This window comes from Mastigoproctus giganteus, chromosome 5, assembly GCF_048544385.1.
Source record: "Mastigoproctus giganteus isolate SK-2022 chromosome 5, ASM4854438v1, whole genome shotgun sequence".
Lineage (NCBI taxonomy): Eukaryota > Metazoa > Arthropoda > Arachnida > Uropygi > Thelyphonidae > Mastigoproctus > Mastigoproctus giganteus.
Window position 1 is genome coordinate 238,456,196 of NC_143579.1, and position 15,261 is coordinate 238,471,456.

The following is a 15,261-nucleotide window of genomic DNA, read 5'->3' on the forward strand; positions in this document are numbered from 1 at the left end:
TTTCTGTGATGGTTGGAGGCATACGGCGAATTGTCATGCAAAGAATTGACGTGGACCCGACATCCACCCATCATTCTTCTCTGAAATTCTGCTAGGAATTCATTTCTAATGTGGCCAGACACGTTAGGAATGAATTCCTGCCTAACCCTGAATCACCCGTATCAGACCAAATATTTACATATTTCGCTGTTACCCAAGTTTATTGAAATAATAGGGTTGTCTTCTGACTCTGGGGATGGAGCATAGATTCTTTAAAGGACATAGATTCTCCTACACCATGTTTATTCGGCACTGTTGTGCCGAATAAACATGGTGTAGGAGAATAAACATGGTGTCATCTGTAGGAGGAAAGCCAGCAAGCAGTGCAGAACGAGTCAATGTGGTTGTACAAAGAAAAACAACACCACATTGACCCTACAACCCAATAGGATACAACACGGTATACCTCGGTGCAGAGCAGTCGTTGTTAGGTTAACTGTTACACCCACACAGATTCATCCACAACGGTTTGTTTGTAACGAAGCCATCAATATCAGATAGACTTTCAGAAGCAATTCAGAAGAATTTTGGAGAAGTTAATAAAGTTATTTCTTGTGTAAAAAGGTCTTCGCGAAAGCCCCTACCCGCATAATTTTTTACAGAAATACACTAATGAGCCAAAACATTATGACAACTTACTTAAGAGCGTGTTGGGTCACCTTTCGCTGTGATAACTGCTTGCACACAGCGTGTCATCGAATCCACGAAACCGAGGAAGATATTTTCAGGTATCATGGATCAGCTGGATGGCTGCTGCATCCCACAAATGTCGATGGGATTGAGGTTGGGTGAAGTTGATGGGCGAGGGGAGCACACGAAATGCTTGCACATGAACTTCGAAATATTCCTGTACAATGCAATTGGATTTGTGACACGCGGCATTGTCTTGTTGAAAGAATCCAGTGTCATCTGAACCCCAATGCCGAAGTAGCCATGTATAATATCTTGTGTAGAGCAGCTCCAGGAAAGTGTTGCACGAAGTTGAACCACAGTGTTCAACTCCGTGGAACACTGTGACCATACAAAACTCTTCAAAAAGGTCAGAAATGTGTGTGATGCTATATTTGTGCACTTTGGCACCAGGAAGGCGATCGCCTTCGATCACCTTCCCAGGTACTCCCGATTTCATATATTAAGAAAAATGGATGACTTGGCTATGGAAATTAACTGGAACTGTTATTTCAATTGGAGGCTTCGAGGTCTTACAGTTTTAAATTTAGTCCATTCGCTTCCATCGATGTGAAAGATTGTCCTTCGCTTTTAAAATTAGTTTGGACGATAAATCCCCTAGATGTACAATGGACCACTTGAAAAAATATGTTGTTTATTGTAATAACATTATCACAGTATTAAAAGATCTTGGGTAATTTCGGATTAATGAAATTCTTTCAGTTGCTGACGGATTCTTACCATCCGAAAGACTGAAAACAAATCTTTCGGATACTAATTTAGATATCATTGTGGATGGAAAAATTTGGTTTTCTTTCATTGAACATTGGTGCAAATAATCTCGTACTGGACAAACTATGATGGGTCTTGTAGGTGGTATTTCTTTTTTCAGTTGAAAGATTAAGAAAGTCCTTGTTTATGGAACATTGAGTAATATAATCCTTAGCTGAACATAAAATTGAAAGGTGGGATAGATGCTTGTAACTCGAGAATTGGTGCAATTTTTATAGATTATGGTTAGCCCAAGCGTCAGCAACCTATGGGCCTCTCAAAGCTCAAATATAGCTTATAATTACGAAATATTTATGGATCTAAAGAATTATGTTGGGAACTCTAGTACGAGGGAGTTCAAAATAGATATGTACCCACCCAGAAGTAATTGTGTAGAAGGTTGAAGCAAACACCATGTATTACACTTTTCCAACATAGTCACCAGACAACACACATTTCTGACACCTTTCAATTTTGGCCCCTTCTGCAGGCCAATTTTGAAGAAGTCCTCTGACTGTCCTTCAGAGCACGACTCGGCAGCAGTCACTTCATCATCAGCCGCAGAGTGTTGTCCATGAAGAAAGGACTTCAGGGCAAGAAAGAGGAAGAAATCCAAGGGTGCAAGGTCCAGGGAATAAGCAAAGATTTGGAAATATTTCAAACCCATATTTGTGGGTGCACCTCACTGTATAATGCGAGGAATGTGCAGGGGCGTAATCTGGAGTAGGCACAAACCTTTTGACAGCTTTCCATGGTAGCACATAGCTTTATGAGGAGGTTGGAATAATACTTTGCCGTCAGAACTAGAAGTACAGCCCTTTTGAAGATAATCTGTTAGTATTACACTATGTTGATCCTAAAAAAAACTGACATCATCACCTTCTCAGCGCTTGGTTACTAACTTTTTTTTGGGGTGAGGGGGGGATTCTGCATGATTCAATTATTTTGACATTTATTGGTTTCGGGATCATAGTGATGGATCCAAGTTTATACACCAATATAATCCCGACTTGTCAACACGGCTAATCAACAGCAGGCTAGTTGACTAGCCTCCTCTTGCCTTTCCTGGTACATCGACGACATTTCATGTGCACATTGTGCCCTTTCGTTCTTCTGGTAATGCAACTGTTGATGGATGATGTTCTCCACAGACCCTACACTAATTTGGAGCTCTGCAGGTAGTTCTTCGACGCTAATATCTTAATCATTAATCCTGGAAGATCACCAAAGCGATCTTCCAGGATTAATGCCTCAATATTTAGGACACTCTTTCTGTTACAGCAGTTGCTGGGCATCGTGGGATTTCTTCATGAAGCACTGAGGTTCTGCACATTTGAATTGTTTATACCAATGTACAACAATACTGTAAACTGGGAAGTGTGCCCCATAAATAGCGACAATTTCTTCTTGGGTTTTCCCTTACAGGAAGAGGAACCGAATCACTGATCTGTATTCTACTTTACCCATTGTGACACTTCACTCCATTCAGATCTGCAAAGAAAAAAAAATGGATTGTCAGGATCGAAATCAAAATTTGCGTGGTCGCTATAGAGATTTCAAGCTATCAAACAAAATTATATTTCTATCAGAACTTATGAGTGAATACAAATATTTTTGGAACTCGTATTTGTTTGAACATTTATTTATATTTCATAATGAATGTGTCTTTAATATTCAGAACTCCTTCTACAGCTTTGAATATGCGTCCATTGATGATCTTTATTTTATTTCAGCTTTGAGTATTCTGGACAGTACCCCACTCCACGGCCGCACGAGGACCAGGCTTACTTTTCGGAGCATCCATCTTCCACTTCCATCATGTACACTGCCGCTGGAACCATCTATCAGAGTTACACTGTCGTGGCTTCTCCATACGCCAGCGATTCCCAAGAAAAGATGGTAGAAAACGCTCAGTACCGACCCAAGCCTCCCGAAAGACCAAGAGTCCACCACCACCTCACTCTTCGCATGGATGGTACAGTGTACTGCGATACCTGATCGCTGGTTTGACCAGGATGATGACAAAGGATTTTCTTTGGATCTAAATGGATCGCTGGCACAAAAAATATAATACGCCACCCAGATATTTTTAAAAATGAAAATTCTAACGAATTTTCATTTTAAAAAGTGAAAAATATACAAACATAGAAATCCAGATGGTATAATACGCATTTAGTGTTTCGTGTTGATATGCTTTTCTGTCGCCATCTGGTGAGTGAATTGAACTTCCACTGTACATTGCACTCGAGGAGATTTAGCTTTAGTGGGAGTGCTCCTCCTCCCGAGTGGTTGCCTATCAGAAAACTGGCTGCAGCCCTTACTGAGTCGAGAACTCAAAAGGAACACTTGGTCAGCTAGTGAAGTCAGCAGCAGCAGCAGCACCCTGTCCATTGGTAGGAAGCGTGTAAATATACCATCGAGTAAATTATTGTGGTGTGAATGTAAATATTTGGTGTAAAAGTGATTGTATTTGTGAACGCAGATATTTTTTAAAGGGACGGCTCAAATCAGCACTGTGATATTATGGTTCGTGTTCTCTTCAGTCTGGCTCCAGTGCATGTAGATGTGATATATGTTATTAAATATGAGTCACTAAAGTCTTATTTGTTTATTGAATCTTAAAAAGAAAAAAAAAAAAAAAAAAAAACGGTGGTTTTGATTATGATGGCCAAAATTATCGAGTTACAGTTGGAATGGGACAGAGCGCAGTCGGGTGGTGCTGCCATCTCTTGGTAAAAGTATAAAGTATATCGATATTTCGATTTCTTTAGGAAGAACGTTTCGGTTTTTTATTTATTTAACCAAACAATAAAATCTTACAGTTCACAGCCATTTATGTCTACATACATTTTACACGTTTGTATCTATACAATATACATACTTTTTACACAATTATGGACTAATTAATCTGATAATATAAATTTCTTTCACTTTTACAGAGTTCAACCATTCTTCTATATACACTGAGTGGACAGAAATCATGGGGTACCTACCTAGTAACGGGTTGACTCACCTTTCGCCCGGATAAACGCATAGTGTTAGGGTCGGGCGCCACCTGTGGTTTCCCACATCTGCGCCATATGTACACTGTGAAGAAATGCCAGGAAAGTGTTCTGTGTTGTATACGTAGTTTTGTGTTGGGTGTCCTGGCATTTGGCCGCAGGGCCCCTGGTGGAACCCCACGTTGCCCGCACACACCACTAGGAGGTAGCCAGGCTGCCCTTATTCTCTGGCAGTTCTCCGTCAGGGTCGCCTGAGCTTCCTGAACGGAGACCAATTAAAAAAAAAATAAATAAAAAATAAAAATAATAATAATTTAAAAAATAATTAAAAAATATATAATGAAATAAATAAAAAAAATTTTAAATAAAAATAAATTAAATAATAAAAAAATAATGATAAAAAATAAAATAAAGAACAATAATAAAAATTAAAAAAAAAATTAAAAAAATAATAAAAAAAATAATAAATAAATAAAATAAAAAATAAAGAAAATAAAAAAAATAAATAAAAAATAAGGTAGAGTGCGGCAGTACAGGGTGTACGGAAGAAGATGGGGGATGAAAGTAAGAGTAAGGGGATGTAGGTGAAGGCATCCCCTAAATTGACAGTGGAGCATATGCCCCACCAGGAGAAAAGGGGGGAGGGGATAACTCCAGAAGGGTAGAAAAGCCACTCAGCGAGAGTGCTGAGTGTGACTTATATTTTGCGGAGACCACTGGAGCCTACCCAACCATGTGGGTAGGTTGCAGGTAATCCTACCCTGGATGTTCCAGGGTTAGCAAGTCGATGCTGGTAAAACGGTCAAGTACAGATTTTTTATTTCAAGTTTGAGTAAGTCCCTTACAGGTTTGTATCCCTGGCTTGAGTTGGTTGTAGAGTCCTGCGCCTAGAAAAGAGGTTCTGTGCGTGCTCCGTTAATGATTTGTAATATTGTTCTTCAGAAATGAACAGGTGCTCCTGTCCCTGAGGTATGTGTTTGAGTCTGGTGTACAGTGTTCCTCGAAGATAGTCATAAATTGGGCAGTTATAAAGAAGATGGTCCCAATCTTCAATTTCTCCACATGTACAGTAGGGGTTATTGATGATTCCCAAGGTAGTCAACTTATGATTTATAGAGCCGTGTCCAGTTATAATATATGTACAGCAGAGGCCAGGAGAGAACCAAGGCGGCGACTTTGGATAAACTAGTTTGACATCCGGGATGAATTTCTTAGTTATCAGGCCCTTGTCCGTCTCCTCCCATCTTGTCTGCCAGATTTGTAGTAGCATGGCGGCTAGTTTTTTCTTTTCTTGCTTGCAGTCAGTGCGGGTGTCGATGGTATCTCCAAAGATGGTAGCTGGGATTCCCCGCGACAGGCAGTAGTGCAATCCTCGACGGATAACTTCCAAGTTTTTTCTTAAAGAAAAGTTTTTTCTTTTCTTGCTTGCAGTCAGTGCGGGTGTCGATGGTATCTCCAAAGATGGTAGCTGGGATTCCCCGCGACAGGCAGTAGTGCAATCCTCGACGGATAACTTCCAAGTCAAGGGGGAGGACACCTGCAAGAACCTGGAGGGCCGCAGAACTTACTGTGCAACGGGCCCTAGTAATGGCAAGCATTATATTTCGCTGAATTGTTTCCAGTTTGCATTTATTGCGAACAATTATTGCTCTATGGTACCAAATCCCTGATCCGTATGTAATAACAGGGAGGAATATAGCGTTATACAGGAGTTTGAGTGTTCTCCGGTTCAGACCCCAGTCACACCTGCTTACTCGGACGATTAAGGCTGCATAATGTCTGATTTTTTCTTGAAGGTATGAGAGGTGCGGGAAGAAGGAGAGCTTTGAATCCAGGATGATACCCAGGTGTTTTAGGGAAGTTACCAGCTTGAGGGTTTTCCCTTGTACCTTTATCTGAGGAGGCCTTGGTATTTGTAGGGTGCCTTTGAGAAGTATGGATTGTGTCTTCTGTGGAGAAATCCGGAGCTTGTGTAGAGTCGCCGGGTCCTGTAAGATCTGTAGTGCTTCATTTCCAGTGGCCTCGAGAGCTGCTCTGGTGTCCGCCCGGATAAGGGCAGTCACACGGCGAGGCATTCAGTCCACTAGTTCACGAAAGCGTTCCATCCATGCTTGCTGCACCCCTGTCCATAATTCCGTCTGTCGCATTCCTGAATGGAGGATCCAAAGCTCGAATGGACCTTTCCACAGCGTCCTAAAGATGCTCCACAGGGCGCATGTCCGGTGAACAGGGAGACCATTTCATAGTGGCAAAATATGCGGAATGCTCCTATAACTGTATTGTAGTCACCACGGCTCTGTGGGGAGGCGCATTGTCTTGCTAGAAGAGTCCATCGCCCTGTGAGTGCACGATGAGCATGAAGGGATGCGGATGGTCTGCAAGGATGGGCACGTAACCTGGATCGTTCAGAGATGCGTCTAGACGTACCAGAGGTATCAACGTGTGCCAGTTGAACACGCCCTAGACCACTACTGACCGTCCACCTGCCTGTACAGTTCCTTGTTGACATGACGGTGCATAGCTACGCCAGATACGCACTCTCCCGTCCGCTCGAAATAACTGGAAACAGGACTCATCGGATCAGGAGACCCGTCTCCAATCATCCAAGGTCCAGTGCCGATGTTCATTCTCCTAGTTGAGGCGTACGGTCCTGTGTCGTGTGGGTCGGCGGCTCCCATAACCTATTGCAGCCAATGATCGCCTAATGGTCTTGGAGCAGACGTTGCTGACACCTCCCTGGTTGAAGTCGGCGGTGATTTGTGCCACTGTCGCTCTCCGGTTGGCTAAAACAATGCGAGACAGATGGCCACGTTCATTCACCACCTTTCTCCGCCCACAGCGCTGTCCACGATGAAATGTTATTCCGGAAATGGCGTATTCACGATACACTCTTGATACAGTCGAATGGGGACAGTGCAATTTCTGCACCACATCCGCGATAGAGTGACCCGGGCACCCACTATCATCTTTCTTTCAAAGTCGGTTAACTCACAATATTTATCCGTACTGACATCGAATTAGCATCTACATGAATGCAGTGTACCTATATACCCGACAAGCGGTGGATTAGTACACTAGCGAGAGGGGTGACAGCGTCACGTTGCCCAGGAACCAGGGATCCCATGAATTCTCTCCTTTCAGTGTACATCGTGTAGATTTCCTTCTTTTGAAAACTCTGTCTACAAATTTAAAAATTACTCGATACTCTATAATACTCTTGACCATCATATTAAGATTAAATCTGAGATCACCATAATTCGGCCATTTAAACATAACGTGAACCAAACAGATATGAAGTTTTCTGAACAGTGTAAACAGGCAGTCAGGAAAGCCCGGTGATTCATCGATCCTATCGATGATTCATCGAACTCTCTCCAGTAGAGATAGGGAGGTCATAATCCTACTATAAGGCAACTCAAAATCACTGTGTACTCAAAATCACTGGCTTTTTCCGAGATGTTGATCCTAGGACGACTCAAGATGCCAGCTATCTCGTTTTAGGGCTCTTGCAATGGCCCTCGGTGTACCTTAGAACAACGAAATCGTAGATGTGGACTTTGAAGGGCGATATCACGATGTCAGGAATGCGAATATATAAGGAAGTGCATTTTGCAGAGAGTTTGTTATTATTGAAGGTACACTTAATCTGCAACAACGTCTGATATGCCAGCTAACCTTGTTGTGGATCAACGGGACTACATCAGGCCCAATGTATGAATTGTTGATGAAAACAAATAAAAAAGAGTTCTAACAAAAAGTCAGCAAATATTGTAAATAGTCGCGTGGAAAGGTTTCTTTAATTGCTGTTCGAAAGGCCAGTTTCATCAAGAAATGAATTATTACAAATCTATATAATCCGCAATAGAAAGAAAGAATATTATGGATACCCTGGACAAATATGTCCAGAGTGTCCACAGTATTTTAAACCCTTCTTTGTTTCGTTGTTTTTTTTCTCAGGAATACATTAAAAACCCAAAGAATGAAGCTCTGGTTTTTCATCCAGGTAAATCGATCATGCAATTTAGGGACACCACATGTATTGATGCTTCACGGCACTAGATATTTGGCGCTTAATTATATCGATACTCTTATTGATGGTGAAAATCTGCCAAATGATTTTATTTACCACTCTTGTTATTAACCCTGTAAAATTTTCGAAGTTCAAGTGGCAATATTTTGCATCAACGAACAAATATTGGAAAAAATAAATTTCACTAAAATATATAAATGAAACCTAACTGAAAAAACATAAAAGATTTCTCAAACAGCCTCCTAAATAATGTCCCTATAGGGCAGCCTGCTGTCGATCTGATTTTACACAATCAGCAAGCCAATATTGGACTATGAGACCTTGAAAATTGGTCTTTACTTTAGACCAATAATTGAGAAGCAATATAAATTTTAATATAAAGTTTTCTAATATGAAAAACATGGGAATACATAGTGTTTCGTGAGGGGGCGCCACCGGTGTTTTCCCACAACTGCGCCATAAGTACTCCTGTGAAGTATAGTCAAGTCAAGGTTTGTGCACTACTCTGAAGGGATTGTAAAGTCGTGGTACCTGCGTGTACTGGTGAATCATACAATAAAGCTCATATTTATATGTGAATAGTATTATGTTGGGTTCTGTTGTGGTGTTCTGATTTTTTGGCCGCAGAGCCCCATTGCCCATACACACCGCTAGGAGGTGAGTCAGGATGTCCATTATTCTCTGCCTGGAAAAGAGAGAGAGAGAGAGAGAAAAAAAAGAGGGAGAAAGAATAAGGGTGAGCGGATGTTGATGAAGGCATCCCCTAGTTATCGGTGGAACATTAGCTCCACCAGGCGAAAGGGGGAGAGGGAAGAAAAGCCATGATCGCCTATTGGCATTGTAGTGGTCTTAAACTATTGGATCCTACCCAATCCGATGATTGGGTTAGCACCATCCTACCCAGGTCAGGTGAAATCCTATCCAGTCATGTGGCTGGGTTAGCAAGGGAATCCTACCCTGGATGTTCCAGGGTTAGCAGTCTATTTAGGTGGACGAAGAAGAAGGTTAGTCCAGGGCAATACTTCAAGACGCTATAAGTCCTAGTTAGGGATAATAGTAGAATCACAATCGGTAGAGTCGTGTCCGGTTTAAGTCAATTTCAGGTTCAGTTGGCAAAAGCCCAGTTTGCCCAGTTTGAGGATGCCCAGTTTGATCCTCAGGTTAGGAGAAAGGTGCACAGGGAGACATTAGTCATCATCAGGAGAAGTTTGGTTTTTTATGGCTATTATTGCTCTTCTGCGGATGAAAAGCTTCTGGGCGAAATTGGTAAAAGCTTGGTAGTACCGTTGGTCTGTTATGAATAGGTGCCCTCTAACTTGTGGAGAGTAGTGCATATCTGTGATTAGTTGGCTATCTTGAGCGGTCAGAAAGAAAACTGGATACCTAATTGCAAAAAACAGTTGCAACCCATTAATGTGAACTTATTTAGAAAATTTATGGCAAACACGATGAAGAGCCTTCGAAATATCAAAAGAACTAGAGTTTCACCAAACTTTTCCATTGAATTTGCTCAAATCTGTTCCACTTTTGCGAGCTAAAAACAGAGGATAGTCCTTAGTTCATATAATTTAATAATTCAATTAATATGATATAGTTTAATAATTATTAATCTCCGTTCGGATTGTATTGATGGCAGAAAGTTTTATGGACATTCTTTAGAAGAGATTGCCATCAACAGCCAATCATTTCGATAACTCACTTGGGAGGTTGCTGTTGTGGTGAAAATAACTGCATTAAGACATTAAAGGTCTGTTTACATTTTCAGTTAAAATCGAAGATTCAATGCCCTAAAAGTTAAAAATCGACCGAAGTTTAGAGAATATCAATCAACAGAAATGGTTTCATCATCAGATGAATTTTGTGAATGGGAAAACGAGTAGTTGGCAGTTCTTTAAAACGAATAAGAAGTCATTAATAGTTGTGGTGCGTGTACCCAAAGAGTAAAATCAATTTATTTTTTTCTAAACACAAGTTGCATTAGTCGAAAAGGCAATTATTTTAACGCGTATGTATTTTCATCACCGAACCATCAAACTGAATGGATGCATTCAGTTTGATTGGATTTAGGTACCACGAAATTGATTCCACTATTATTGATAAGTTTGGAGTTTTTGAGAGATTACTTCTTCTAGCAAGTTCATATAAGTTTTTAGTGAATAAAAAAAGCTGTTTCTGAAATAACAGTAGATTCTCATTTACTAAGGTCAGTTGGACACAGGTGCTTTGTTTTGGTGATGGTGCCAGATGCAACAAAATTAGAATGGTCCCACCATGTCAACTTACTCGGAATAATGACATTTTTCAAGACGGTGGAGAAATCTGACGAGCCAACTCTTAATCCAAATAAGTGACACCCTGGTTCATAGGATCCAATTCTGAAGAGGAACTTCGGCGAGTTCATAGGATACAGTTCTGGAGGAATCTGAGGGGCAAACGCTTAATCCAAATAAGTGACCCCCTAGTTCAGAGGATTTAATTATTTTCGTTTGCTCTTTGTTTCGGTTGTGGAGAGGACAGGTGATCTTTCCCATTTTCAGATGGATGTTATTGTTCGAGCATGTTTAGGGATGCCACAAATGAGAAAAGGAAATAAATCACTGGTGTATCGAAAGAAACCATCTCAAAAGTACACAATGAGTGGAAGACAAAAAGAGAATGCTGTACTGAAAGGAAGGAACGCGGCAGAAAGTTGGCGCACAAGAACTGGACCTCAAGAATTTACAGTACATCAGAATAAAACGGTCAGTGTGTAGAGACTGAAAAATAAAATTTTAGCAAGAAAGATCCATTTCCAACTGGATTATGTGGTGGTGGTTTTATGGTTGTGGTATCCTTCCATCACCATTTCTACACACCAGCTGACAGCAGCGATAAACTCCTTTTCAGCGACTGCAACTGCGGGGCCGACAAAGTGCCACAATTCATGGTAAAATGCCTCAGTCCGTTCATCCTCCAACCGCTCAAGTCCATCTTCAACGGAATTCTAACCACAAGAAATTTTCCTAAAGCCCGGAATAGCTACCTTGTTAGACCACATCCGAAACTTCGAAACCCCACTGTACCCAGGCACTTTCGGCCGATATCTAACTCCTCAACGCTCCTGAAAATACTGGAAAAAAACCATGCTGCCCACCTTAATGAATCAGATTCTTAGAGATAAGGCGCCACAGATCCACTACGCCATGTGGATCTGTGGCGCCACAGTGACGAACGATCCACAGTGACGAACCTCCTAGCAACCATATGCAACGTATTGTCCGCCTTTGACCAGCAAGAGGAACTCGCAATCACGTACCTGGATATTGAAGCTGGCTTTGACGCCATCAACGTGTCGGCGCTCCTCCGCTTATTGGAAGACCACTATCTAATCCAAGGTAATATCCTCTGGTTCATAGCATCACTCCTCTATGATAGGGTACTACAAGTCGATGCTTATGCACAATCACACAAGAATGCAATTTCTGCTGGTGTTCCGCAAGGAGGAGCCCTATCTGGCTTATTATTTACAGCCATCATTGCGCCTTTTGTCCGTAACAATGAGAAGATCATCACCTATGGAGATGATATAAAGATTCAAACGCCTATTGCTTCCAACAATCACCTTGAAGCTACAGCAAGCATTAATGATAGTCTCATCAACGTCGCCTCTTACCTCAAACAGTATGGACTCTCGATGAACCCACAAAAAACAAAACTAACGGTGTTCTCTCTCTCAGACAAACCCCCTACAATAATAGCCCCAACATTCGATGGAATTGTAATATCTGCCACTCCTACACAAGCGGATTTGGGAATAGTATTTGACCCAAAACTCCAGTTTCATGTTCATTAGACAAGCTCACTTCCAGAGCAGCCTCTCTCCGATGGGCATCTGAACAACAACTAATTTATGGAGCCTCGTTTAATTAAGAAATTCATCAGAACAGTAATCTATTCTCCACTCCTCTATGCTGCTGAAGTGTGGGCATCACAAAAACTACTACAACGAAGAAACCAATCCTCGCTGCAGAATTCTGTCTACTTAAATGGGCTAACTGGAAAGCTTGTCTCCCCATCACATCAATTCTGATGTGAGCATTATCTATTATCTATTATCTATTATCTATGTGCATTATCTTTTATCTATTAACTAATTGTCTATTCTGATGTGAGCCCCTGGCTGTTGGCCGTGATGGGACAATTGCAACTTCACTTAAGTCTATGTATGTACATTCTATTCATTAAGTTGCAATAAAGATTTTTTTTTCTCTCTGTATTTGATAGAAAAAGAACCTGGATTGTTCGTATTATTTCTTTCTGTAAAAAATCGAAATATTCGACTGGTTAGAGCCGCTAACGCCAAGACTGGACTGCAGAATAGTGGAACAAGGTCATGTAGTCTGTCAAGTCTCGATTTAGACTTTTTGCACCAATGGTAAGTTGAAAGTGTGGTGTAAACCTCATGACACCATGCATACACATTGCCTCGTGCACGCCACTCGAACAGCTGGAGGCACGTGTTCAGATTGGTTTATAATAGTATCAAAATTGCAGATGTAATTCAGAAGAGCAGTGTCCACAGAAGTATCTATTGAAAAGGCATGGAGGAGAAAACTGAACTTTTTTCAGGCAGACACTGAAACGATTGTAGGAGATGGAGAGAGTCTGTAACAGATAGATCATCAATTAACTTTCATTCCCTCTTTTGAATGGCGTTAAAAAGGTTGAGAGAGGTTCGGGCGCACCACCCGGGATGCAGGAAAAATATTCCATGCATTTCGAGTGGTATGCAAATGAAATGCAAATATTTCATTTGCAAAAAATAGTCAGCAATCCGTGAGATGGGGGCCTGTTTAGAACTCTTGAATATCAAGAAACTTTTCCATTGTATATCACCAGTGGATCTACACTGATGGCATCCGTTTTAACGATTACTGAGCTGCTGCTGGAAGGTTTCGGGATAGCTTAAGAGTTGGAGCTTGAAGGATTTTTCCACTATTTCAAGAGTACAGTAAGTTCAATGGGCGATAATTGAAAGAGAGGGATTTTTCACTCTTTTTTAGAAACTGGATATGAGTAAATTTCTAAGAAAGAATGCAAGAAGCATGGTTTCTTGTCTCATTTGACAAGAAACCATGCACCCTGTGTGCTTATTATACTTACTAGGACCTGAAGAGCATCCCAACACCCCTTTCACTAAAGAGATTCGCTTGATGCAATGCGCAGGCAAAATTTATGTTCAATTTTTGTTGATGACAAGGATGGTCCCTTTCCCACTCGGAGCCACAGCAACTTTCATCTCTGCAGTGAAAGAACAGAGTTATTACGATGGGCCCACAGCTCAGCGATTGTTCTGCTACAGGACAAAGCCAAAGAAATCACTCTATCCTTGATATCCAGGTGAAGCTATGGGTGGAAAGAGTTGCAACACCGAGCTCTAACCATTGGCATGCAGCCCACAACTATCGCATATTCGTGTTTCTGAATAAGTTGTTCAAAGACCGCGCTTTCAATTGGACGAAAGGTGAAGAAAGAGATAATCAGACATTGGTTTTCCAAAGCAGGCAGTGGAGGTCAACATATCGAAGGGGTTTTTAAAAAAAAATAAGGAGAAGTACCGAAGCAGTTAATTTCCTTGAAAATCTGTGAATGAGGCAAGTTATGACTATCCAAATCAACTGTTACAAAATAGTAGTCAAAAATTCAAATCTACACATTCGAATCAAAAATTCAAAGCAAAGTAAAATATCATGGGACAGAGCTGACATGGGACGATGCTTATTCTATCAGAAGCATTAATTTAATGTAATCCAGGCAGTGTTAGGGCGGTCGGAAAACTGCTAGTGGGGAGGGGGGATTTACAGACTAAAAGATTAACGGTAGCCGCTGACAGATGCGAAAGTGATTCTTGCACTGCTTCTATTCGAATGAGCAGCAGCCTAGAGAGCAGGTTTCTGGGGATTTCAAGAGCTGCTGGGAGTCATCATGGAACAAGTAAATACATGGGTTGTGTTAAGGCAACTAAGAGTAGGTGCATGTATACTTGCATGTACACCAATGCTAGGAGTATAGTTAATAAATTTGATGAGCTTGAAGTGCTACTCAAGACATCAAAGGCAGATATTGTTGGGATGTCAGAGACGTGGTGTAACACAGATATAAGGAATGCAGAACTGGAATTTTGGGAGTACAATGTCTACAGAAAGGATAGACAGGATAGGAAGGGAGTAGGGGTTATGCTGTTAGTTAAGAAATACATAAAATCTAAGGAAGTGCATCCAATTGATGTTGGTGGACAATGCAATGTTGAGTCTGTTTGGTGTGACATAAGAACTGGGACAGGAAAAATGAGAGTAGATGCGTTTTATAGGCCTAATGAATCTAATGAGTATAATGAACAATTGTGCAGAGAAATAGAGTGGGCAAGTCAGTCAGAATGTCTTATAATGGGGAATTTTAATTTCGCAGATATTGACTGGAACTTGTGGGTTGGTCACTCGCTAGCAAGGCTTTTGTGGATTTATTGGATGATTGTTTTCTACATCAGCATGTTCGAGAGGCAACTAGAGGGAGTAATACTCTTGATTTGATTATCAGTAGTGATTCTTCATGCATTAAGAATCTGCAGATAAAGGAAGCACTAGGTGGCAGTAATCACAGTGTGCTGAAGTGGGATTTCTTCAAAGAGGTAACTACCATTAGGGGTAAAGGGAAGGGTTATTGCTTTCGTAAAGGTGACTACAGAGGTCTCAGAAAATTTTTAAATTCTGT

General features: G+C 41.1%; 1 protein-coding gene across 1 annotated transcript in view; it reads left to right on the plus strand.

Annotated features, from left to right (window-relative positions):
• Nucleotides 1-15,261, plus strand: part of LOC150086313 (transcription factor RFX4-like) — a 50,357-nt gene that overhangs the window by 14,103 nt on the left and 20,993 nt on the right. Inside the window, exon 18 of the mRNA XM_090374858.1 lies at nucleotides 3,213-3,454. Within this exon, the coding sequence (XP_090230984.1) occupies nucleotides 3,213-3,454 (242 nt within the window). The remainder of the gene's footprint in view (nucleotides 1-3,212; nucleotides 3,455-15,261) is intronic.